At 50.7% G+C, this 25,461-nt stretch overlaps 1 protein-coding gene across 1 annotated transcript; it reads left to right on the forward strand.

Moving 5' to 3' along the window:
* The first annotated feature begins 6,640 nt into the window (after positions 1-6,640).
* On the forward strand, positions 6,641-13,363 carry LOC142204989 (lamina-associated polypeptide 2-like). Its single transcript, XM_075276334.1, has 5 exons — positions 6,641-7,012; positions 9,659-9,785; positions 9,880-10,029; positions 10,453-10,550; positions 12,379-13,363. Exons 1-5 carry the CDS (start codon positions 6,788-6,790, stop codon positions 12,628-12,630), a joined length of 852 nt encoding a protein of 283 aa, XP_075132435.1. The 5' UTR covers positions 6,641-6,787; the 3' UTR covers positions 12,631-13,363.
* Positions 13,364-25,461: the final 12,098 nt, after the last annotated feature.

Genomic DNA, 25,461 nt, shown 5'->3' on the forward strand with positions numbered 1-25,461 from the left:
TTCTTCGTGCCTCTTATGCAAACCTTAGGCCGGGTTCACATGGGGTATTTTGGACCGGAACCTGAGGTGGAGGCTGTCTCAGGTTGCGGTCCAAAATACAGGTGTCTGCGACTGGATGTCGGTGCAGCGCACTCCGCTCCGTATCAGGTCCAAATGAATGGGCCTAGTCAGGAGGAGGGAGTGTTTTCAGGCAGACGTCGTGAGGTGACTCCGCCTGAAGAATGAGCATGTCCGTTTTTTTTTCCGGGAGCCAGAACAAACGGCTCCCACAAAAGAGAACAGACCGGCTCCAATTTGTTTCAATGTGAGCGGTCTCTATGGTCAGGAGGCGGATACGGCCTCAAAATCCTGACCAAAAAAACCCGTGTGAACTTAACCTAAATCCACTAAGAATCAACCATAGCTTGCCATCCCTAAAGTAACACAGCTCTAAATCCCCCCCCCCAATTCACCATGCATGCCACATCTCTCCCCCACAGTCAATCGTGTACCCCACATCTAGCCCCCATAGTACACCCCCGCATCTCTCCCCCCCACACTACACCCTTCACCCCCGCATCTCTCCCCCCCACACCCCCGCATCTCTCCCCCCCACACTACACCCTTCACCCCCGCATCTCTCCCCCCCACACCTCTCCCCCCCACACCCCCGCATCTCTCCCCCCCACACCTCTCCCCCCCACACCCCCGCATCTCTCCCCCCCACACCCCCGCATCTCTCCCCCCCACACCCCCGCATCTCTCCCCCCCACACCCCCGCATCTCTCCCCCCCACACCCCCGCATCTCTCCCCCCCACACTACACCCTTCACCCCCGCATCTCTCCCACCCACACCCCCGCATCTCTCCCCCCCACACTACACCCTTCACCCCCGCATCTCTCCCCCCCACACCTCTCCCCCCCACACCCCCGCATCTCTCCCCCCCACACCTCTCCCCCCCACACCCCCGCATCTCTCCCCCCCACACCCCCGCATCTCTCCCCCCCACACCCCCGCATCTCTCCCCCCCACACCTCTCCCCCCCACACCCCCGCATCTCTCCCCCCCACACCTCTCCCCCCCACACCCCCGCATCTCTCCCCCCCACACCCCCGCATCTCTCCCCCCCACACCTCTCCCCCCCACACCCCCGCATCTCTCCCCCCCCCACCCCCGCATCTCTCCCCCCCACACCTCTCCCCCCCACACCCCCGCATCTCTCCCCCCCACACCTCTCCCCCCCACACCCCCGCATCTCTCCCCCCCACACCTCTCCCCCCCACACCCCCGCATCTCTCCCCCCCACACCCCCGCATCTCTCCCCCCCACACCTCTCCCCCCCACACCCCCGCATCTCTCCCCCCCACACCTCTCCCCCCACACCCCCGCATCTCTCCCCCCCACACCTCTCCCCCCCACACCCCCGCATCTCTCCCCCCCACACCTCTCCCCCCCACACCTCTCCCCCCCACACCTCTCCCCCCCACACCCCCGCATCTCCCCCCCCACACCTCTCCCCCCCACACCCCCGCATCTCTCCCCCCCACACCTCTCCCCCCCACACCCCCGCATCTCTCCCCCCCACACCCCCGCATCTCTCCCCCCCACACCCCCGCATCTCTCCCCCCACACCCCCGCATCTCTCCCCCCCACACCCCCGCATCTCTCCCCCCCACACCTCTCCCCCCCACACCTCTCCCCCCCACACCCCCGCATCTCTCCCCCCCACACCTCTCCCCCCCACACCCCCGCATCTCTCCCCCCCACACCTCTCCCCCCCACACCCCCGCATCTCTCCCCCCCACACCCCCGCATCTCTCCCCCCCACCCCCGCATCTCTCCCCCCCACACCTCTCCCCCCCACACCCCCGCATCTCTCCCCCCCACACCTCTCCCCCCCACACCCCCGCATCTCTCCCCCCCACACCCCCGCATCTCTCCCCCCCACACCTCTCCCCCCCACACCCCCGCATCTCTCCCCCCCACACCTCTCCCCCCCACACCCCCGCATCTCTCCCCCCCACACCTCTCCCCCCCACACCCCCGCATCTCTCCCCCCCACACCCCCGCATCTCTCCCCCCCACCCCCCCGCATCTCTCCCCCCCACACCCCCGCATCTCTCCCCCCCACACCTCTCCCCCCCACACCCCCGCATCTCTCCCCCCCACACCTCTCCCCCCCACACCCCCGCATCTCTCCCCCCCACACCCCCGCATCTCTCCCCCCCACACCTCTCCCCCCCACACCCCCGCATCTCTCCCCCCCACACCCCCGCATCTCTCCCCCCCACACCTCTCCCCCCCGCACCTCTCCCCCCCACACCCCCGCATCTCTCCCCCCCACACCTCTCCCCCCCACACCCCCGCATCTCTCCCCCCCACACCTCCGCATCTCTCCCCCCCACACCTCTCCCCCCCACACCCCCGCATCTCTCCCCCCCACACCTCTCCCCCCCGCACCTCTCCCCCCCACACCCCCGCATCTCTCCCCCCCACACCTCTCCCCCCCACACCCCCGCATCTCTCCCCCCCACACCCCTCCCCCCCACACCCCCGCATCTCTCCCCCCCACACCCCCGCATCTCTCCCCCCCACACCCCTCCCCCCCACATCTCTCCCCCCCACACCTCTCCCCCCCACACCCCCGCATCTCTCCCCCCCACACCCCCGCATCTCTCCCCCCCACACCTCTCCCCCCCACACCCCCGCATCTCTCCCCCCCACACCTCTCCCCCCCACACCCCCGCATCTCTCCCCCCCACACCTCTCCCCCCCACACCCCCGCATCTCTCCCCCCCACACCCCCGCATCTCTCCCCCCCACACCTCTCCCCCCCACACCCCCGCATCTCTCCCCCCCACACCCCCGCATCTCTCCCCCCCACACCTCTCCCCCCCACACCCCCGCATCTCTCCCCCCCACACCTCTCCCCCCCACACCCCCGCATCTCTCCCCCCCACACCTCTCCCCCCCACACCCCCGCATCTCTCCCCCCCACACCCCCGCATCTCTCCCCCCCACACCTCTCCCCCCCACACCCCCGCATCTCTCCCCCCCACACCTCTCCCCCCCACACCCCCGCATCTCTCCCCCCCACACCCCCGCACCTCTCCCCCCCACACCCCCGCATCTCTCCCCCCCACACCTCTCCCCCCCACACCCCCGCATCTCTCCCCCCCACACCTCTCCCCCCCACACCCCCGCATCTCTCCCCCCCACACCTCTCCCCCCCACACCCCCGCATCTCTCCCCCCCACACCTCTCCCCCCCACACCCCCGCATCTCTCCCCCCCACACCTCTCCCCCCCACACCCCCGCATCTCTCCCCCCCACACCCCCGCATCTCTCCCCCCCACACCTCTCCCCCCACACCCCCGCATCTCTCCCCCCCACACCTCTCCCCCCACACCCCCGCATCTCTCCCCCCCACACCTCTCCCCCCACACCCCCGCATCTCTCCCCCCCACACCTCTCCCCCCACACCCCCGCATCTCTCCCCCCCACACCCCCGCATCTCTCCCCCCCACACCTCTCCCCCCCACACCCCCGCATCTCTCCCCCCCACACCTCTCCCCCCCACACCCCCGCATCTCTCCCCCCCACACCCCCGCACCTCTCCCCCCCACACCCCCGCACCTCTCCCCCCCACACCCCCGCATCTCTCCCCCCCGCACCTCTCCCCCCCACACCCCCGCATCTCTCCCCCCCGCACCTCTCCCCCCCACACCCCCGCATCTCTCCCCCCCGCACCTCTCCCCCCCACACCCCCGCATCTCTCCCCCCCGCACCTCTCCCCCCCACACCCCCGCATCTCTCCCCCCCGCACCTCTCCCCCCCACACCCCCGCATCTCTCCCCCCCGCACCTCTCCCCCCCACACCCCCGCATCTCTCCCCCCCCGCACCTCTCCCCCCCACACCCCCGCATCTCTCCCCCCCGCACCTCTCCCCCCCACACCCCCGCATCTCTCCCCCCCGCACCTCTCCCCCCCACACCCCCGCATCTCTCCCCCCCGCACCTCTCCCCCCCACACCCCCGCATCTCTCCCCCCCACACTACACCCTTCACCCCCGCATCTCTCCCCCCCACACTACACCCTTCACCCCCGCATCTCTCCCCCCCACACTACACCCTTCACCCCCGCATCTCTCCCCCCCACACTACACCCTTCACCCCCGCATCTCTCCCCCCCACACTACACCCTTCACCCCCGCATCTCTCCCCCCCACACTACACCCTTCACCCCCGCATCTCTCCCCCCCACACTACACCCTTCACCCCCGCATCTCTCCCCCCCACACTACACCCTTCACCCCCGCATCTCTCCCCCCCACACTACACCCTTCACCCCCGCATCTCTCCCCCCCACACTACACCCTTCACCCCCGCATCTCTCCCCCCCACACTACACCCTTCACCCCCGCATCTCTCCCCCCCACACTACACCCTTCACCCCCGCATCTCTCCCCCCCACACTACACCCTTCACCCCCGCATCTCTCCCCCCCACACTACACCCTTCACCCCCGCATCTCTCCCCCCCACACTACACCCTTCACCCCCGCATCTCTCCCCCCCACACTACACCCTTCACCCCCGCATCTCTCCCCCCCACACTACACCCTTCACCCCCGCATCTCTCCCCCCCACACTACACCCTTCACCCCCGCATCTCTCCCCCCCCACACTACACCCTTCACCCCCGCATCTCTCCCCCCCACACTACACCCTTCACCCCCGCATCTCTCCCCCCCACACTACACCCTTCACCCCCGCATCTCTCCCCCCCACACTACACCCTTCACCCCCGCATCTCTCCCCCCCACACTACACCCTTCACCCCCGCATCTCTCCCCCCCACACTACACCCTTCACCCCCGCATCTCTCCCCCCCACACTACACCCTTCACCCCCGCATCTCTCCCCCCCACACTACACCCTTCACCCCCGCATCTCTCCCCCCCACACTACACCCTTCACCCCCGCATCTCTCCCCCCCACACTACACCCTTCACCCCCGCATCTCTCCCCCCCACACTACACCCTTCACCCCCGCATCTCTCCCCCCCACACTACACCCTTCACCCCCGCATCTCTCCCCCCCACACTACACCCTTCACCCCCGCATCTCTCCCCCCCACACTACACCCTTCACCCCCGCATCTCTCCCCCCCACACTACACCCTTCACCCCCGCATCTCTCCCCCCCACACTACACCCTTCACCCCCGCATCTCTCCCCCCCACACTACACCCTTCACCCCCGCATCTCTCCCCCCCACACTACACCCTTCACCCCCGCATCTCTCCCCCCCACACTACACCCTTCACCCCCGCATCTCTCCCCCCCACACTACACCCTTCACCCCCGCATCTCTCCCCCCCACACTACACCCTTCACCCCCGCATCTCTCCCCCCCACACTACACCCTTCACCCCCGCATCTCTCCCCCCCACACTACACCCTTCACCCCCGCATCTCTCCCCCCCACACTACACCCTTCACCCCCGCATCTCTCCCCCCCACACTACACCCTTCACCCCCGCATCTCTCCCCCCCACACTACACCCTTCACCCCCGCATCTCTCCCCCCCACACTACACCCTTCACCCCCGCATCTCTCCCCCCCACACTACACCCTTCACCCCCGCATCTCTCCCCCCCACACTACACCCTTCACCCCCGCATCTCTCCCCCCCACACTACACCCTTCACCCCCGCATCTCTCCCCCCCACACTACACCCTTCACCCCCGCATCTCTCCCCCCCACACTACACCCTTCACCCCCGCATCTCTCCCCCCCACACTACACCCTTCACCCCCGCATCTCTCCCCCCCACACTACACCCTTCACCCCCGCATCTCTCCCCCCCACACTACACCCTTCACCCCCGCATCTCTCCCCCCCACACTACACCCTTCACCCCCGCATCTCTCCCCCCCACACTACACCCTTCACCCCCGCATCTCTCCCCCCCACACTACACCCTTCACCCCCGCATCTCTCCCCCCCCCACATTACACCCTTCACCCCCGCATCTCCCCCCCACACCCTTCACCCCCACATCTCCCCCCCCACACCCTTCACCCCCACATCTCCCCCCCCACACCCTTCACCCCCACATCTCCCCCCCACACCCTTCACCCCCACATCTCCCCCCCACACCCTTCACCCCCACATCTCCCCCCCACACCCTTCACCCCCACATCTCCCCCCCCCACACACTACACCCTTCACCCCCACATCTCCCCCCCCCACACACTACACCCTTCACCCCCACATCTCTCCCCCCCACACCACACCCTTCACCCCCACATCTCTCCCCCCCACACCACACCCTTCACCCCCACATCTCTCCCCCCCACACCCTTCACCCCCACATCTCTCCCCCCCACACCCTTCACCCCCACATCCTTCACCCCCACATCTCCCCCCCCCACACCCTTCACCCCCACATCTCTCCCCCCCACACCCTTCACCCCCACATCTCTCCCCTCAAGTCCACCTATTGTATCTTCCCCCTTCACTACACCCTGCACCTCGCAGCTCTACATGTTGCTCCACTACACGGGATAAAGGGGAAGGTCCTGCTTACAATTAAAGACACGCCTATCCGGTCATGTGACCTTGTGCTGTCAGAAGGTCCTTACGGTGTCTAATATTTAGTCTTTACCGTTTCTAGCCTGCAACCTGTTTCCGTTCCCAGCTCTGAACAATTGACATCCTTTTGTCAGGGCGGGGATTTGCGGCTTGTCGTGCAGGGCGGGTGATTACGGTTAGACGGTGGTAGGCTGCATGCGCGCACCATGTCTGAGTACTTGGAAGACCCCTCAGTTCTCACCAAAGAGAAACTGAAGAACGAACTGATAGCAAACAAGATAGAGCTGCCGAGCGGTGACCAGCGCAAGGACGTGTATGTGCAGCTGTACCGCCAGCACCTGACTGCCCGTAACCGCGCCACTCCGGACTTCTCCAGTGACGAGGAGAAGGAGTCCACACCGGTGCGGGGCAGAGGACGGCCGCCGGGACGGGTGAGCATTAGGAGGGCTGTGAGGTGCGGGGAGCGCTGCGCTTAGTTTTCTCACTGCGTGGCTCTGGAGTGACCTGCCGCAAGTATTGCCGAATGAATGAGGCCCTCGCATGGCAGCAGTGCCCGGGCGATACCACTCCAGTCTGCGGAGCGAGGTGTTGTCGGGGCACATAGGGCGATGTGGTGTTGGGTAACGGTTCAGAAAGTGGACATGCCAGATGGATAACATTGCAGCTTAGTCTACATTACCTCAGGGATTTCAGGGTCCTGTTTCTACTACTTATTTTTCTAGAGCGCCCCCTGGAGGAGCCGAGAGGCAGCTTCCCGCCTTTTTTCTTGGTTTTGGATCAGTTATTATCTTGATGCTGTGGTTGGCTTTGCTTTCTTGTAGTCTGTCATGGATTTCAGATGTATGTGCACCCCAAAGAGAGGGTCAGGGGCTGCTGGTGACTGGACAGACCTTTACAGAGGGAATCAGGATGCCTTGTCAGTAATCCCTACAGTTCACCCCCTACCTAGCAATAGCCTGACTATAAAGGAGCACTCCAGGAATAAACTTCCACCTGCTTCAATTGTGTTTATAGGTCACTCAATATGTAGAAGTCAATTATGTTATTTGGTTTGGTACTATTCCGTTATCGGGCCAGCAGCAGCGCATTTCAGCACCAGCTTTCGGGACAGCAGTTCAGTTCAGCAGCGGGAATTACAATGACATCCGAGGACTGCTGGCCCGATGCTTGTGCCCAGTAGCCAGTACATCAATGACCCCCCCTCCATCTCCTCCTCCTTCCAGTGCTGCCCCCCAGCTCTCCTTACATCTACCCCGTACCCTCTCCCCGCCACATGACTAAGCCGATGCTGGCCCGATGATAGAGGCCGTGCTTGTGTGTAGTAGGCAGTACATCGATCGATGCCCTCATCCTCCTCTTCCTTCCAGTGCTGCCCCCCAGCTCTTCTTACATCTGCCCCGTACCCTCTCCCTGTAATAGGCCTCACCGTAAATCTTGAGCAATGAATGCTACTAGATAGCCGCCGGACGCTGCAGAAAGTTTGTCCCTCCGGCTCGCTGTAGCTCACCGTTCCTATAGTCGGCGTGTTTCTTGTCAGGGCCTGGATTGAGCCCCGGTGTCTTTCCTTTCGGTCTCGGTACTAGCGCTGAGGTGAGGCCTAGTCGTGTGGCGGGGAGAGGGTACGGGGAAGATGTAAGGAGAGCTGGGGGGCAGCACTGGCAGGAGGAGAAGGATGGGGGAGGGGGGTCATCGATGTACTGGTTACTGGGCACAAGCATCGGGCCAGCAGTCCTCGGATGTCATTGTAATTCCCGCTGCTGAACTGCTGTCCCGAAAGCTGCTGCTGAACTGCGCTGCTGCTGGCCCGATAACGGAATAGTACCTTTGGTTTCTTTGTATCTGAAAACGAATGGAATCCTTCTCATTTCGGACATGTGACTTCATGGTGATGTCCTGAGAAGTTGTATGGCTTTCTGTTCCTTCAAGGGAATCTCTATTTAAACGTAGTAATTGATTTCCTAGAAAATTAAACATGCGGTCCTCCAAGGTCCTGGTTTTGATGCAGTGTTTGAACTGATTGCTGTTATGTGAGTGAGCCTGATGTGCTAGGTCAGTTCTGTAATGTCAGACAAGAGGGTGTGATTCAGAGGCAGCCAATATCAGAGCTCAGAATCACAGCCCTGACTGACATCGGACCCCTGACAGTACAGAGCCTAAGTAGCAGGACAGGCTAGAGAAATAATTCTAACTGGAATCAGTGGAGCAGTGACTAGTAATGTAAACAGGTGGTGAAAGGTTCCCTTTAACTTAACTTTTGTTAAGATGGAGACCTCCACTGTATTCAGGATGGGGGGCTGATTGTGTCCGAGTACTGTACCCCCACTGATCTGTAGTACTGTACTGTCCCCCCAGCTTGCTTTCATGGGGAAACCCCTTAACTGGAAGCACCAACTTTTAGTAACACAGTAAATGATAGCATCTGTGAGATGGATGTAGAAGTGCACAACTGCATGGTCTTCAGTGCCATGTACAACAATCAGGTTGGCATTGTTGGGGAGTGGGAGATGCATTGGGTGGCTGGTACTTGTATTAGCAAAACTGCAGAGTCTGCTTGAAATTGCTTAAAGGGAACCTGTTACTAAGAAAATGTAGTGCAATCTGCAGAATGCATGTTATAGAGCAGACGGTGCTGAGCATATTGATGTAAAAAATTTTGGGAAAAGATCCATTAAAACATGTCAGGTTTTTTTTAAATTGGAATCTCTAGTCTTTCGCCAAGATGACTGTCCTATCCCGGCATTGACAGCCTCCCCTCTCACTGCATACTGAGTAGCTGTCAGTCACTGATAGATTCACCTCCTTGAATTCTTAGTATTGAAAGATCAGAAACCTCTATAACTAAATGACAGATTATACTGCATCTTTTTCCAATAACTTCTCCAATCTGCTCAGCTTCTCCTGCTGCCTACAGCTTGCCCTGCATTTTCCATGTGACAGATCATGGCTGATATACTCTGCTCTGTCCCAATGCATTGCATCACCTACTCAGGCCCTGCACTATGTATAACAGCACATCATTTTAACATGTGATTAATAAACCAGGTGACAATCGGTACTAGATGTTCCTTCTTTTTAAGAAAGTGACAAAAAATATGGATAAACCCGCTGCAGAAGGGAAGAATGAGCAAGACATACTCTCTCTTAGTAATGATGCGCTCAGGGAAGAACTGCTTAAATATGGCATGAAACCAGGTCCTATTCAAGGTATGTTTTCTGAGTAAAATATTTTGCCACCACTTTATGCCGCACAAGAAAGTTATACTAAGGTATTGCAATGTTGTTTTTTTCTGACTTACAGGCAGTACAAGGAGGGTTTATGAGCTAAAGCTTTTAAAACTGAAGGAGCAGCAGGATGTGCCGCCTGTTACACCCCCAGTAGCAGTCTTGTCAACTGCAGATAATAAGCAAAATGGAAATACAGATGCTGGACAATACAGTGACAATGACGGTAAAGCTAGGAGTCCCTAATTATTTACTGTTATGAAACAATAATATTTATTGATGTAGGTGTATAATGGGACCCTGGCCTCTTGAATGCCTACCAATCCTGAGATCAGGAATTCTCTGTGCACCATTTTTGTTGGAGAGCAGACTTTAACTGCTTGAGATGAATCCCATCTGCTTGTATGATCCTACTCATAACATCAGAGTGCCCTCCGGCGCTAAATCTGCATTCTGCTATGATTGCAAATGTCCGAGTGTTGCCTCACAAGTCTCCGGAGTTCCTTGCTCTGTACTGTATTCTCTCCTACCTAGTGGTTTCAGCAGTTTTGATGTGTCAAAATTGTTGGAAAAACTTTTAATTTTTGTTGATTGGTTAAGGACGATGATTTGTAAACGCTTTGTGTAATGTTTTGTTTTATGCATCTAGAGCCCAGGACAGATCTGACACTTGAGCCCAGAGAGCCATTGAGGGGTAAACCAAAGGCTCAAGTAACCTCTCGATCTAAAAGACTGGAACAAAATGAGGTAAGTGTAGGGTTTCTTCAGAGCATTAACCTTAAAGCTGTGTTTGTAGTGATGCAATCAGCAGTAAATAACATTATCCCCTATTCATAGGATAAGGGATAACTTTCTGAACGGTGAGTGTCAGATTTTCCCTGTTCTAAATGGAGCAATGATCATGGCAGCTTGAACACTGCTCCATTCATTTCAATGGGAGTGCCAGAGATGGCTGAAAAACAGCATCCTATAGATAGGGATAATTTGCTTTCAAGAGAAAACTCTTTGAATATAAGATGTTAAAATCCCATTCTTATGTAGGAGTGTGAATAAGATTTCATAATCTTATGTTGCCTAAAAGCAGATGTGGGGAGATCACTCCCTCCATGGTGGGTCACTGGAGCCATCCATTTATGGTGCCTGTATTATATGAATGGAATGAGCAACACGATTATAAGGCTACTGTTACATTACAGATAATGTGTGTGAAATAATATTCTATACAGTGGAGATTCAGTGCATTTTTAAGAGGTTGTGCCACATATTAAAGGGGCTCTATCACTGGAAAAAGTCATTTTTAACTAATCACATCCTTGCATAGCCTTTAGACAGGCTATTCCACACCTAACTTTAGTATGTAAATTGCCTCAGTGGTTTCTGAATAAGTCAGTTTTTATTCATATGCTAATGAGTTTCCAGCCAGCAGAGGAAGTTCCCAGCAGCACTTGTCTCTTCTATTATCTCCTGTGTGTGTGTGTGTGTGTGTGCAAACAGGAAGCTGAGTCAGCAGCAGCCTGTGCATAGGAAACAATAGCAAAGGGGGTGCACGATGTATCGTGCACCAGTCTAATTAGCATAGGAATAAAAATGGACTTATTCAGAAACCACTGAGGCAATTTACATACTAAAGGCAGGTGTGGAATAGCCTTTCTAAAGGCCATGCAAGGATGTGATTAGTTAAAAATGACTTTTCCCAATGATAGAGCCCCTTTAAACATATCCCTTATCATGTGGATAAAGGTCTAGTGTCTGATTTGTGGTAGTCCACCTGCTTGATTTCCCAGCAAGCACAAAATTGGGGTCCTAAAAGATATGACCACTACTCCATTTAAAAGACATGAGGAAATAACAGGGGATAAGTTGAGTGTCACACAACCCTTTTATGTGCATACAGAATGTGTTTTGTGTGTTCGACGTTTCTTTTCTTCTTTTTTTAAATGTAGACAGCTGAAGATGCTGAAGTTTTTTAGTTTTTTCAGAATTAAATGTCAAACGAATTAACAGGCTGCCGCCAAAGGATTTTCTGTCTGAGATTGAGGAATTATCAGCCATCAATCTAACTGTAAAGCTATACCATGTTGTAAAGAACTTCTACTGTTAAACTATTTGCACACTTTTATTTATCTGGGTTGCTCTTTACTAATCTGTACTTCAATGACTGGCTCTTTTGGGATTTGGTGTGTTGTTTTTTTTTGTTTTTTTTTTGTTTTGTTTTGTTCCTTAGTAGTTTTACTTTAGGAAAACTGCTCACTTAAATATATATTTAACACTTGTTCAGACTACAGGGTGGGCCATAATTCCCGCACCACCCCTATAAAATGAGAACCGCTTGAAATTTAGTAATCAAATGTCATGATATATGGTTTGGCAGTGGGGGAAAAACTTTTAGGCTATGTTACCGAGTTGGTGGCCATCTTGAAATCCGCCATCTTGGATGCAACTGTACTTTTTCAAATGGGAAGGGGATGTTGTGATACATCAAATCGATAGAGAACTTGATGAGGAATTCAAAGGTGTGCTTGGTTTTGACATATCTTTATTCCTTCACATGTTGACATTTTTGTGTTTGTTACAGGTTGGTGACATGATGGACAAGTTAACACAGGAGGAGAGGGTAGAGATTGTGCTGATATCAGGTGAGCGGAATCATCGTGTTATCGCAACTGATTTCAATGCTCGCCACCCAACCAGACCACCCATTTCCCATACCGCAGTCGGCCACCTGTTAACCAAGTTTCGCCAGACGGGGTCTGTGTCAGATATGCCCAGAAGTGGACGCAAGAGAAGAGCCACGGATGATGAAACATCAGTGGCCATCCTAGTTTAATTCAGTAAAAGCCCGCAACGTAGCACACGCCGTGTTTCACTGGAGACTGGCATCAGTCGAACTTCCATTCGACGGATCTTAAGCACACAGCACTGACATCCTTACAAGATCCAGTTGCTTCAGCATCTGAATGAAGATGACCCCGACCGGCGAGTTGAATTTGCACAATGTATGACCCAGAAATTGCAGCATGATCCAAAGTTCACCCACAAGGTCCTTTTCAGTGATGAGGCAAACTTTTATGTGAATGGGGAAGTGAACAAGCAAAACCACCGCTATTGGTCGGATAGTGACCCACATTGGACATTGGTATCTGGAATTCCTCCGGGATGATGTTTCCTTCACTGTGCACAGAACAAGGCACCTTTCCTGAATCTTACCAACAAGATGGTGCACCTCCCCATTATGGATGTAACGTTTGTGAATTCCTGGACGAACAATTCCCTGGGAAATGGATCGGTCGTCGTGGGCCAGTGGAGTGGCCCCCACGTTCACCTGATCTGACCCTATTGGACTTTTATTTGTGGGGTCACTTGAAGGCGTTGGTTTATGCAGTGAAAATCCACAATGTGGAACACCAGGAACACCGAAGGCCTGTCAAAGCATTACCGCTGATGTGTTACGTGCAGGGCATCGGGCCTAGGAGAAGAGAATTGCATTGACGATTCAAAACAATGGACAACATTTTGAGCACATTCTGTGAGCTGTGTGAGTCATACCACACAAAAATGTCAATAACATGTCAAGGAATAAAGATATGTCAAAACCAAGCACACCTTTAAATTCCTCATCAAATTCTTTATCGATTTGATGTATCACAACACCCCCTTCCCATTTGAAAAAGTACAGTTGCATCCAAGATGGCGAATTTCAAGATGGCTGCCAACTCGGTAACATAGCCTAAAAGTTTTTCCCCCACTGCCAAACCATATATCATGACATTTGGTTACTAAATTTCATGTGGTTCTCATTTTATAGGGGTGGTGAGGGACGTATGGCCCACCCTATATATACTGCTTAAAAGCCAACAGTGCGCTGAATTCAGCGCACTGTTGGCTTTCACGATCTGTGCCCAGGGTGATCGTCAGATGGGTGTTCTGACAGTCAGTCAGGAACGTCTTTTTCCACAGCAGCGCCTATAGTGCTGTGCTAGTGTGGAGGAACACCCCCTCCTTCTGCTCACAGTACTCGTGTAGACGAGTATTATCAGGAAGGAGAGGGAGGGGGCGTTCCTCCCCGCTCACACAACACAGTGCTATAGGCGCTGCTGTGGAGAAGGATGTTCCTGACTGACAGTCAGGAACACCTTTCTGACTGTAAAGAGCTACGGTACTTGCACTGCTAACTCTTCACCCGGGGCACAGATTGGGAAAGCCGACAGTGCACTAAATTCAGTGCACTGTCGGCTTTCCAGCAGTATATAGAACTGCCTGTGCCCAAACCCATGAAAGGTTAAAGAACCCCTTCCCGCCGATGGCATTTTTTTGATTTTCGTTTTTGACTCCCCTCCTTCTAAACCCCATAACTTTTTATTTCTCCGCTCCCAGAGCCATATGAGGTCTTAATCTTTGCGGGACAAATTTTTCTTCATGATGCCACCATTAACTATTCTGTATAATGTACTGGGAAGCTGAAAAAAAAAATCAGATTGGGGTGGATTTGAAGAAAAAATGCATTTCTGCGACATTCTTACGGGCTTTGGTTTTACGGCGTTCACTGTGCAGCCAAAATGACATGTCCCCTGTATCCTGTGTTTCGTTACACGATTCTGGGGATACCAAATTTATATGGTTTTATTTACATTTTGACCCATTAAAAAAATCCAGAACTGTGTTAAATTTTTTTTTCTAAAAGTCGCCATATTCTGACAGTCGTAACTTTTTTTTATACGTCCATGTACGGGGATGCATAGGGAGTCGTTTTTTTTTTTTTTTTTTGTGGGGCCGGGTGTACTTTTTAGTTCTACCATTTTCGGGGAAATGCTATTGCTTTGATCACTTTTTGTTCAAATTTTTAACAGAATCCAAACAGTGAAAAAAACGGCGGTTTGGCACTTTTGACTATTTTTCCCGCTACGGCGTTTACCAAACAGGGAAAATATTTTTATAGATTTGTAGAGCAGGCAATTTCGGACACTGGGATACCTAACATATACAGTCCTATGAAAAAGTTTGGGCACCCCTATTAATCTTAATCATTTTTAGTTCTAAATATTTTGGTATTTGCAACAGCCATTTCAGTTTGATATATCTAATAACTGATGGACACAGTAATATTTCAGGATTGAAATAAGGTTTATTGTACTAACAGAAAATGCGCAATATGCATTAAACCAAAATTTGACCGGTGCAAAAGTATGGGCACCTCAACAGAAAAGTGACATTAATATTTAGTAGATCCTCCTTTTGCAAAGATAACAGCCTCTAGTCGCTTCCTGTAGCTTTTAATCAGTTCCTGGATAAAGGTATTTTGGACAAACAATTCAAGTTCAGTTAAGTTAGATGGTCGCCGAGCATGGACAGCCCGCTTCAAATCATCCCACAGATGTTCAATGATATTCAGGTCTGGGAACTGGGATGGCCATTCCAGAACATTGTAATTGTTCCTCTGCATGAATGCCTGAGGATTTGGAGCGGTGTTTTGGATCATTGTCTTGCTGAAATATCCATCCCCGGCGTAACTTCAACTTCGTCACTGATTCTTGAACATTATTCTCAAGAATCTGCTGATACTGAGTGGAATCCATGCGACTCTCAACTTTAACAAGATTCCCGATGCCGGCATTGGCCACACAGCCCCAAAGCATGATGGAACCTCCACCAAATTTTACAGTGGGTAGCATGTGTTTTTCTTGGAATGCTGTTTCTTTTTGGACGCCATGCATAACGCCTTTTTTTATAACCAAACAACTCAATTTTTGTTTCCAAAATGAAGCTGCCTTGTCCAAATGTGCTTTTTCATACCTCAGGCAACTCTATTTGTGGCGTACGTGCAGAAACGGCTTCTTTCTCATCACTCTCCCATACAGCTTCTCCTTGTGCAAAGTGCGCTGTATAGTTGACCGATGCACAGTGACACCATCTGCAGCAAGATGATGCTGCAGCTCTTTGGAGGTGGTCTGTGGATTGTCCTTGACTGTTCTCACCATTCTTCTTCTCTGCCTTTCTGATATTTTTCTTGGCCTGCCACTTCTGGGCTTAACAAGAACTTTCCCTGTGGTCTTCCATTTCCTTACTATGTTCCTCACAGTGGAAACTGACAGGTTAAATCTCTGAGACAACGTTTTGTCTCCTTCCCCTGAACAACTATGTTGAACAATCTTTGTTTTCAGATCATTTGAGAGCGGGCTGTCCATGTTCGGCGACCATCAAACTTAACTGAACTTGAATTGTTTTGTAGAAAGAAATGGTCCAAAATACCTTCATCCAGGATCCAGGAACTGATTAAATGCTACAGGAAGCGACTAGAGGCTGTTATCTTTGCAAAAGGAGGATCTACTAAATATTAATGTCACTTTTCTGTTGAGGTGCCCATATTTTTGAACCGGTCAAATTTTGGTTTAATGCATATTGCGCATTTTCTGTTAGTACAATAAACCTCATTTCAATCCTGAAATATTACTGTGTCCATCAGTTATTAGATATATCAAACTGAAATGGCTGTTGCAAACACCAAAATATTTAGAACTAAAAATGATTAAGATTAATAGGGGTGCCCAAACTTTTTCATAGGACTGTATGTGTTTCACAGTATGTAACTACTTTTATATGTGTTCTAGGGAAAGGGGGGTGATTTGATTTTTTTTTTTTAAAAAAAATTTTTATATTTAACTTTTTTTTTTTTTTTTTTTTTTGCATTTATTAGACCCCCTAGGTGTGCTGAACCACAGGGGGTCTGATCACTATTGCAATGCATTGCAAAAAAATCATAATTTCTTAAAGAGATTACAGACCGGCCGGGAGCCTTTAACAATGCTCCCGGCTGTCATGGCAACGTGACGCCAGCCCTGGAGCTTGCTCCAGGCGCCGGTGATCACTGGCAAAATGGGGGCGCCCATGTGCTGCTGGGAAAATGGCGCCTTTGACCGTGGCGCCAGAGGGGTTAATGCTGGTTGTCTACTGCTTAAAGCCGCCATAGTTACACACCCGGCATCCGCCGTACTATTACGGCGGATGTCGGGAAGGAGTTAATGAGAAATAAAATGAACTTCTTTGATTTTAGCAAATGGCTGTAATGAAACAGAGTGAAAAATGTAAAAGAGTCTGAATACTTTTCATGCACACTGTATGTACCCACATATTCACTTTCCTTTTTTTTTTTGCTTTTTATTGTACTGCTTTTTGATCATATATGGAAAATAAACAGTCCCGCACCCCATGTTATGTCCTCTAAAAAAAAAATGGACATGTGAAAGATTTGGTGAAAAATGATACAGACAATAAATCAAATCCCATTGAAATTGACTGACTTATGATGGATGTTAGTGTCAATTGTTAACATTTTGTATCCGATATTAGCAAAGGACAGTACTAACGGTAGTGTGAACGTCTCCTAAGGCTAGAGTCTCTGTTGGAGAATCCTTTGCAGTGTCCTCAGAAAATCGGCAGAAGAAAGACTCTTGTATGGAGGACTTTGTCTTCTGCTGGTTTCAGTGTAAAACAATGGACCACATTATAGTCAATGGGGTCTGCTGGCTCCATGTGTAACTGCTGTTTTAGGGGTAATTCACACAGAGTAATCTGGCACGTATACGGCGTTTCAGGGTTTGCGCGCTCAAAAAGATCCCATTGATTTCATTGGGAGTTTCGAGCATATATGCCGTGTAATTTTGCGCTCGTAATTTTGTGGGCGCAAAATTTCGCAGCATATACGCTCGTAACTCCCATTGAAATCAATGGGATTTTTTGAGCGCGCAAACTCTGACACGCCGTATACGTTCCAGATCGCGCGCCAGTTTCCTCCGTGTGAATTCCCCCTTAGAGGAACACCTTGAGTCTACCAACAGGCCCAATCAATGGAGAGGCAATGCTAGTGCAAACCTAGTGTAAGATGTGCTGCATGGTTGGCAATGCAGTGTACATTGTGCACTATGTATCCTCAGCTTGAGCAGTCAATTGAGGGGACGTACAATTGTGCAACTTGTAAGCCCAATTCACGTTTGTAAGCCCAGATCATTAATCTAAATAAGATAATTTTAAGACAGATCCATTGATAAATTGGAAAGGAATTTGTTGCTCACAGAGCAGGAAATTGCTGGGAAAATAAATGGGACATTTTCAAAAACATTGTATAGGTCATTGAAAAATATATGGGAATAAGCATGTTACAAATCATAACAAACCACTGTGACTAAAATGGTGCAGTATTTGATAAAGAAATTAAAGGGGCCCTACCATTGGGAAAAGTCATTTTTAACTAAGCACATACTTGTATAGCCCTTAGAAAGGCTATTCCACACATACCTTGTATGTAAATTACCTCAGTAGTTTTTGAATGAGCCAGTTTTTGAATGAGCTAATTAGCTTCCAGCCAGCACAGGAAATTTTCAGCAGCCTCCTCTCTGCTATTCACTCCTATGTGTGTGAGCAGGGAGATGAGTCTTCAGCAGCCTGTGCTGTATACACAAATAGGAGAGAATAGCAGAGGGTGCACAATGAGACTACTACTGAGGCAATTACTACGGGAATAGCCTTTCTAAAGGCTATGCAAGTATGTACTTAGTTAAGAATGACTTTTCCCACTGATAGAGCCCCTTTAAAATACTAAAACAAAAAGGCAGTGATGTTACATTTAAAAGTTATAATGAGGAAAATATAATAACCAAAAACTATTAAATAACTAAAAGCTACATAAATAATTCAAAACTAAAAATGTGGGCCCTCTCAAAAATAATTTGGGCGTAAAGGTGATAGAGGATGAGTGAAGGGCAGATCTATTAAGTGCCTTTATTCTCTACAGTATTTGCAGGGACTGTAAAACGGTTTTTGCCATGTGGGACCCCGGCCTCAAAAGTGTTGTCTAAAATAAATGTATATTTTAAACATAAGGCCGCCCGTGATCTCTTTATGCCTGTAACTGCGACAAGGGGGAAAAAGGTTGTAGGTTGTAAGATCGGAGAGACTATGGAACTCCGATCTTACAACCTACATGGTGTGCTGATGTCTGCTTATACAAGTTCAAGATGGGCCTGGATGCCTTTCTTGAAAGTAAGAATATCATAGGTTATGGGAGCTAGACATTTTAGAGATAGGATGTGTTGAACATTTAAAACAATAATTAAAAGGTTTCCAAAATGCATCTGATCAGTTGCTACCCATTCCTTCAAATGCTTGTATCATAGATGGTCATGTTATGTGTTGACCAATCATACATATCCAGGAAGCCCCTGTCCCTCCCCCAAAGGTATTGAACAATGGGTATATATCAGTGCAGGATACACAATGGGGCTTCCCATCCTGTGAACTTTTGCATCTTTTGTTACCACAGCTAAGTATTATCTCTTTTCATTTATTAGAGGAGCTCTATCATTGGGAAAAGTCATTTTTAGATAAGCACATCCTTGCATAGCCTTTAGAAAGGCTATTTAACACCTACCTTTTTTTTTTTTGTTACTAAATTCTTATATATATATTATATACACACACAGTAACAGAAGTACAAAACTGGAGCATAACAGGGCCAGGTTACCCAGCTCAGCATGCTCCAAATCATAACAAAATTGAGTCCACAAGGACGAAACAAACCTCAACGATCAAAATCATTGATAACATGTCCAAAACAATTAGGAAAGGGGAGGGAAACAGAAAGAAAAGAGAGAGAAAAAAAAAAGAGTGCCTGCGATCACCCAGTTATCCGCCAGGGAACCTCAACCAGAGAGGTCACTATGTCTGGATGCCCCAGTCAATAAGCCAAGGCATCCAGCCATCCACCCAAGCCACATGCACATCCTAAAGAGAGGCAGTGTGATCTTCTATAGCCCCGTAGAAATAAGGCCAGGGTGGAAGGGAGGGGGACCCGATTCCAGAAGTCCCTCAGCCAAACACAGTCCCAGAACACATACAGAAGGATCCCCACCCCTGAGCCATGGCTCCCATGGGTAGAAGAGGAGGAAGGGTAAGCTTTGTGCAGTTTGGAAGGAACATAATACCAGCGGGACAAGAGCTTATAATCGACTTACTGGCAACTAGAAAAATGAGAGCAAACTAGAGAAACCCGTTACAGTGAGAGAGAGGTTCAGATCATGCTTCTCACATGGCAAGAAAGGGAGAACCATAGCTAAGAGGAAAGGGACACCAGAAGTAAATATAAGTTAGAGAGGGGGGGCCTGACCCCGAGCAAGCCACCACAAATTGTTAGGAGCACCCGGGACCAGCACTTTGGCCTGGATAAGGCAACGTGTCCCCCTACCCTAAAGCAGGCAGAGTAAGGAAGGTCCATTTTCCCGGAGTGTGAGGACCGTTGGCATGAATGACGAGGCAATCCATGGCGGACGAGCAGGGAACGGGGGAAGAGAGAGTGCGGAAGAAGAGAAAAAAAAAGAAGGGGGGGACGGACAAGTAAACATTTCCGAACTCGGCTAGTCAGAGATCGGACAACACTAAACAGTGGGAAAACCCACTAAAGCAGGTCTCCGAGGCACACCACAGTATACACTCAGAGAACTGCCAAGCCTATCTAACTAATAAGGGGGGGAGGTAAATCAGTAACAGAAAACTACCCATACCCCAAGTAGCTGAACAAAATACCTCAAAGGCAAACAATGAGAGGGGGCCAGAACCCGAGATAAAGGACTAGATTGGGGACTCCACATGACGTCCAAGACCCCTCACTCAGGATAGAATGGCCTGCGCCGCGGCCAGCCGACCAGTAGAAAAGGGGAAGCTCCATCATAACAAATTGCAGCCGCAGCATCAACACCGCGCCAAAGAGTACAGGACGGCAGGCCGCGGAGCAACCGAAACCGGAGGGAAGGAAGGGGCGAGTCTCATCGGTGGAGGACAGCTCGGAATAAAGTCTGAGTCAACCACTGCCAGGGAAAAAGAAACTTTGAACCAGCGATGTGAAGGAAAGAAGAAAGGGTAACCAAAGGCACAAAAGAAGTAGAGCATGTAAAAAGTCTAAAAATCCGAGAGAGTTCCGGGGGGAACAGGTACTCAAAGGATAGTCCGTCTCATGGGGGGACCAACACAGAGTCCTCTGCCCGGTGCTGCCGACGGGTCAGGGGAGCAGAAGAAGAATGGTCAGCTGGCGAACCAGACGGTATCAGGTAGTCAAGCCAGTCCGGGAGAGACAACTCGGGCAAGTCCAGGAACTGCGCCAATGAAGTTCACCCTCCATTCTCTTGATCTGGAGAATGGAGGGTGAACACTGCCCCGTTGCAGCAGACCTGGAGATGGAAGGGGTGACCCCCTCTGTACATGGCCTCCAAGTTCAGGATGAGCTGGAGAACAAGCTTTAGGAGACGTCGCATGGCCAGGGTGCGGCGGGAGACATCAGGAAGGAGGGTCACTGAGCTGTCCATGAAAGGAACCAGTCCGTGCCGCTTAGCAGCTTGAAGAATGTCCTCCTTCTCTCTGTAGAAGTGTACCCTGCAGAGGACATCACGGGTATCTGTAGAAGAAACTCGCCTGGGGCCGAGCATATGGTGCACCCTGTTGATGTTTATCTCCGTGTCCAGAGGGCGGGAGAGAACTCTGTTAAAGATGGAGGTAGCAACAGCACAGAGCTCAGCAGTGGGGACAGCATCAGGAATGCTGCGTAAATTGATATTGTTTCGGCGGCCTCTGTTCTCCTAGTCATCCACCTGGAGCATGATGTGTTGATTAAATATTTGCTGGGTAGACAGGGACTGTTCCACCACCGCCAGATGCTGATCAATAGAAGTGGTATAATGCTGTTGAACTGTGACCTGCATAGACAGAGACTGAAGTTCAGATTTAAACTCAGACACAATCTTTTCCTGCCTCTCTTCAACTCTGCTAACCATTGCCTCCAATTCCGTTTTGGTGGGCATAGTTTGAAGAAGATGGCAAATATCAAGACAGTTTAAGACATTTGGAGCAGTGGGACCACGGGGAAGCATCTCGCTGAGAAGAATTGGAAGAGTCGGAGGAGGGTGGGGCATGCAGAGTTGCCGGAGTAGAGCAGAAGTCCAAATCCTGGCCAGGTGGCACGGCAGCTGTAGCGGCCAAGCTGCACTGCAGAAGAGATGGAGGATTCCTTGAATGAGGTGGCGGGTCCAGGGCCCGAAGGGCCAGGTCAGGTGCCATAGGATTTGGAGAAGGACCAGCCAGGGGTGGCATTCATGTCGGCTGGGGTCAGCCGACTTCTCACTGAAGGCTGGGGACACTGCACTGGAGAATATGCGAGCACAACAGCAGGGGAGGCCAATGGGGGAGTAGGCAGCAGAGTCCCACAATGTCCCAGCCATCTGAGGAGCTGAGATAGCTGGAGAGGGATGAGAGGCCACAGAAGCCCGACTGGGAGCTATGGAGGAAGGGAGGGGGGCGGCAGAGGTGGAGTAGCCGCCATCTTGAAAGTCGGAGGAGGAAGAGAGTGGTATCTGGAGGGGAGAAGGAGCCGGTTCCAACACTGTGGAGGATCGCGGAGGAAGTGCTGAAAGTGGGGATCGAACCGGGGACTGAGGATGATGATACGCCGGGGACACACACACACAAAAAAAAAAACTGTTTGCCTACAGCTATTCGTTACTGCAATTAGAAACCATGCGTAGTCCTAAAGCAAAAAATTGCCATGTAAACCCGCCACGTTTTTTCCTGCAGTGCTTTTTTTTTTATTGTGCCCACTATGTGGGGCGTGAAGGAGGTTTGGAAGGCAGGGTAATGGAAGATAAGTTATTCCCTAGAAGCCAATCTGTCTGGTGAGTAACCTTTTCTTTTTTTGAAAATAATAGCTTATACTGAATATCTTGCAAATAGCACCAACAAAAAGCAACAAAAATGATGTCTTTATTAACACAAGCCAAAAATTACAGTATTCTTGGTCACATTCTTATTTAAATCTGTGAGGTTTTTGGTGCACATTGTGTATTGGATGAGGGAGGTAGAGAAAATGTTGGTGTAGGGCGCAACAGAGATAGCGCTACTGGCTCTCCTCTTTATACACTTACCTGTCGTTGCACAGCGGGTTATGGTGTAGGACATGTTTTAAACATTTGGTTACATGTTTTAAATTATCTAATAAAAGTAAAGTTTTATACATTTATTTCCTTTGGTGGATAAGTCAAATCCCCTTTCAGTGACTCATGTCAATAGGAATTAATCCATCCAAGTTACAGTGACTTCCAGATCTGCCCTCTAAAAGTTTCTTGGCGCGCCTTCCCTCCTGCGTCTCGCTGTGCGTCCATATATTAGTTTACAGGTACTGTGGTAGTCGGGAGAACTTTCCTAACAAATTGTGGGATGCATTTTCTCCTTTAACCCCTTGTGAATGTGCAAATTCTAGGGCTAAACGAAAATATTAGTAAAATAAAATCAAATTTGAAAATTTCACCTCCATTTTGTATTAATTCCTGTTAAGCACTTATAGGGTTAAATTACTAGGTATATGTTGTTTTGGCTTATTTAAGGGGTGCAGTTTTGAAAATGGGGTGATTTATGGGTGGCTTTAATACAAGGGTCTTTCAAAACTCCTTCATAACTGGATTAGTCCCTTAAAAAATGGGTTTTGGAAATTTCTTGAAAATTTTGAATATTGTTGTTTCACTTGTAAACCTTATAATGTCCGTAAAAATTAAAAGGGCGCCTAAAGTTTGATGCCGACATAAAGCAAGAGATTTAGGATATAATTTTGGCGGTCTGACTATCTGTATGCAATGCACATCATTTCAAACTTTATAAAATGCATATTTTTCAAAATTTCCACCAAATTTCCTATTTTTTCATAATTAAACATGAAACATATCAACCAAAATTTACTAGTAACATGAAGTACAACGTGTTACGAAAAAACAATCTTAAAATCACTTTGGTACGTTAAAGCGTTCCAAAGTTATTGCCACATAAAGTGACACATGTCAGTTTTGAAAAATTGAGCTTGGTCAGGAAGTCAAAAAGTGCCATCGGCAGGAAGGGGTTACATAGGCGTTGCCACTTTTGAACTGGGGTTGTTGAGAGATGTAGATTGTTGTAGTCCACACAACTTGAGCAAGTCCTGACCAGATGAAATGTGTCCATGACTTTATTACAATCTGCAGTGTATGCAGGAGCCCCAGCAGCCAAGTAGGTGGCTGAACTGATGGATATGGTTCACTTTTTAAAGGTGTCCATCAGGATAAAATAAGATAATCCTTTAGTAGTCCCACCATGGGGAAATTCAGTGTGTTACAGCAGCATGGATAATACAGTAATAGATTACAAGAAAGAACATGTACAAGCTCAGAACAGCAGATAGAAAAGATACAAGGAGTCATAGCAACTAAGAAGAAAAAGAAAGACTCAGGATTAGAGATGAGCGAACACTAAAATGTTCGAGGTTCGAAATTCGATTCGAACAGCCGCTCACTGTTCGAGTGTTCGAATGGGTTTCGAACCCCATTATAGTCTATGGGGAACATAAACTCGTTAAGGGGGAAACCCAAATTCGTGTCTGGAGGGTCACCAAGTCCACTATGACACCCCAGGAAATGATACCAACACCCTGGAATGACACTGGGACAGCAGGGGAAGCATGTCTGGGGGCATAAAAGTCACTTTATTTCATGGAAATCCCTGTCAGTTTGCGATTTTCGCAAGCTTACTTTTCCCCATAGAAATGCATTGGCCAGTGCTGATTGGCCAGAGTACGGAACTCGACCAATCAGCGCTGGCTCTGCTGGAGGAGGCGGAGTCTAAGATCGCTCCACACCAGTCTCCATTCAGGTCCGACCTTAGACTCCGCCTCCTCCAGCAGAGCCAGCGCTGATTGGCCGAATTCCGTACTCTGGCCAATCAGCGCTGGCCAATGCATTCTATTAGCCCGATGAAGTAGAGCTGAATGTGTGTGCTAAGCACACACATTCAGCACTGCTTCATCACGCCAATACAATGCATTAGCCAGTGCTGATTGGCCAGAGTACGGAATTCGGCCAATCAGCGCTGGCCAATGCATTCTATTAGCCCGATGAAGTAGAGCTGAATGTGTGTGCTAAGCACACACATTCAGCACTGCTTCATCGGGCTAATAGAATGCATTGGCCAGCGCTGATTGGCCGAATTCCGTACTCTGGCCAATCAGCACTGGCCAATGCATTCTATTAGCCCGATGAAGTAGAGCTGAATGTGTGTGCTAAGCACACACATTCAGCACTGCTTCATCACGCCAATACAATGCATTAGCCAGTGCTGATTGGCCAGAGTACGGAATTCGGCCAATCAGCGCTGGCTCTGCTGGAGGAGGCGGAGTCTAAGATCGCTCCACACCAGTCTCCATTCAGGTCCGACCTTAGACTCCGCCTCCTCCGGCAGAGCCAGCGCTGATTGGCCGAAGGCTGGCCAATGCATTCCTATGCGAATGCAGAGACTTAGTAGTGCTGAGTCAGTTTTGCTCAACTACACATCTGATGCACACTCGGCACTGCTACATCAGATGTAGCAATCTGATGTAGCAGAGCCGAGGGTGCACTAGAACCCCTGTGCAAACTCAGTTCACGCTAATAGAATGCATTGGCCAGCGCTGATTGGCCAATGCATTCTATTAGCCCGATGAAGTAGAGCTGAATGTGTGTGCTAAGCACACTCATTCAGCACTGCTTCATCACGCCAATACAATGCATTAGCCAGTGCTGATTGGCCAGAGTACGGAATTCGGCCAATCAGCGCTGGCCAATGCATT

This window comes from Leptodactylus fuscus, chromosome 5 (genome assembly GCF_031893055.1).
Source record: "Leptodactylus fuscus isolate aLepFus1 chromosome 5, aLepFus1.hap2, whole genome shotgun sequence".
Taxonomy (NCBI): Eukaryota; Metazoa; Chordata; class Amphibia; order Anura; family Leptodactylidae; genus Leptodactylus; species Leptodactylus fuscus.

What these genes read in the sequence shown, in the direction of transcription:
- LOC142204989 (XM_075276334.1), top strand. Translation starts at nt 6,788, where the DNA reads ATGTCTGAGTACTTGGAAGACCCCTCAGTTCTCACCAAAGAGAAACTG. An exon ending in GAGGACGGCCGCCGGGACGG is followed by an intron (nt 7,013 to 9,658) that starts GTGAGCATTAGG and finishes CTTCTTTTTAAG; the next exon opens with AAAGTGACAAAAAATATGGA. An exon ending in GAAACCAGGTCCTATTCAAG is followed by an intron (nt 9,786 to 9,879) that starts GTATGTTTTCTG and finishes TCTGACTTACAG; the next exon opens with GCAGTACAAGGAGGGTTTAT.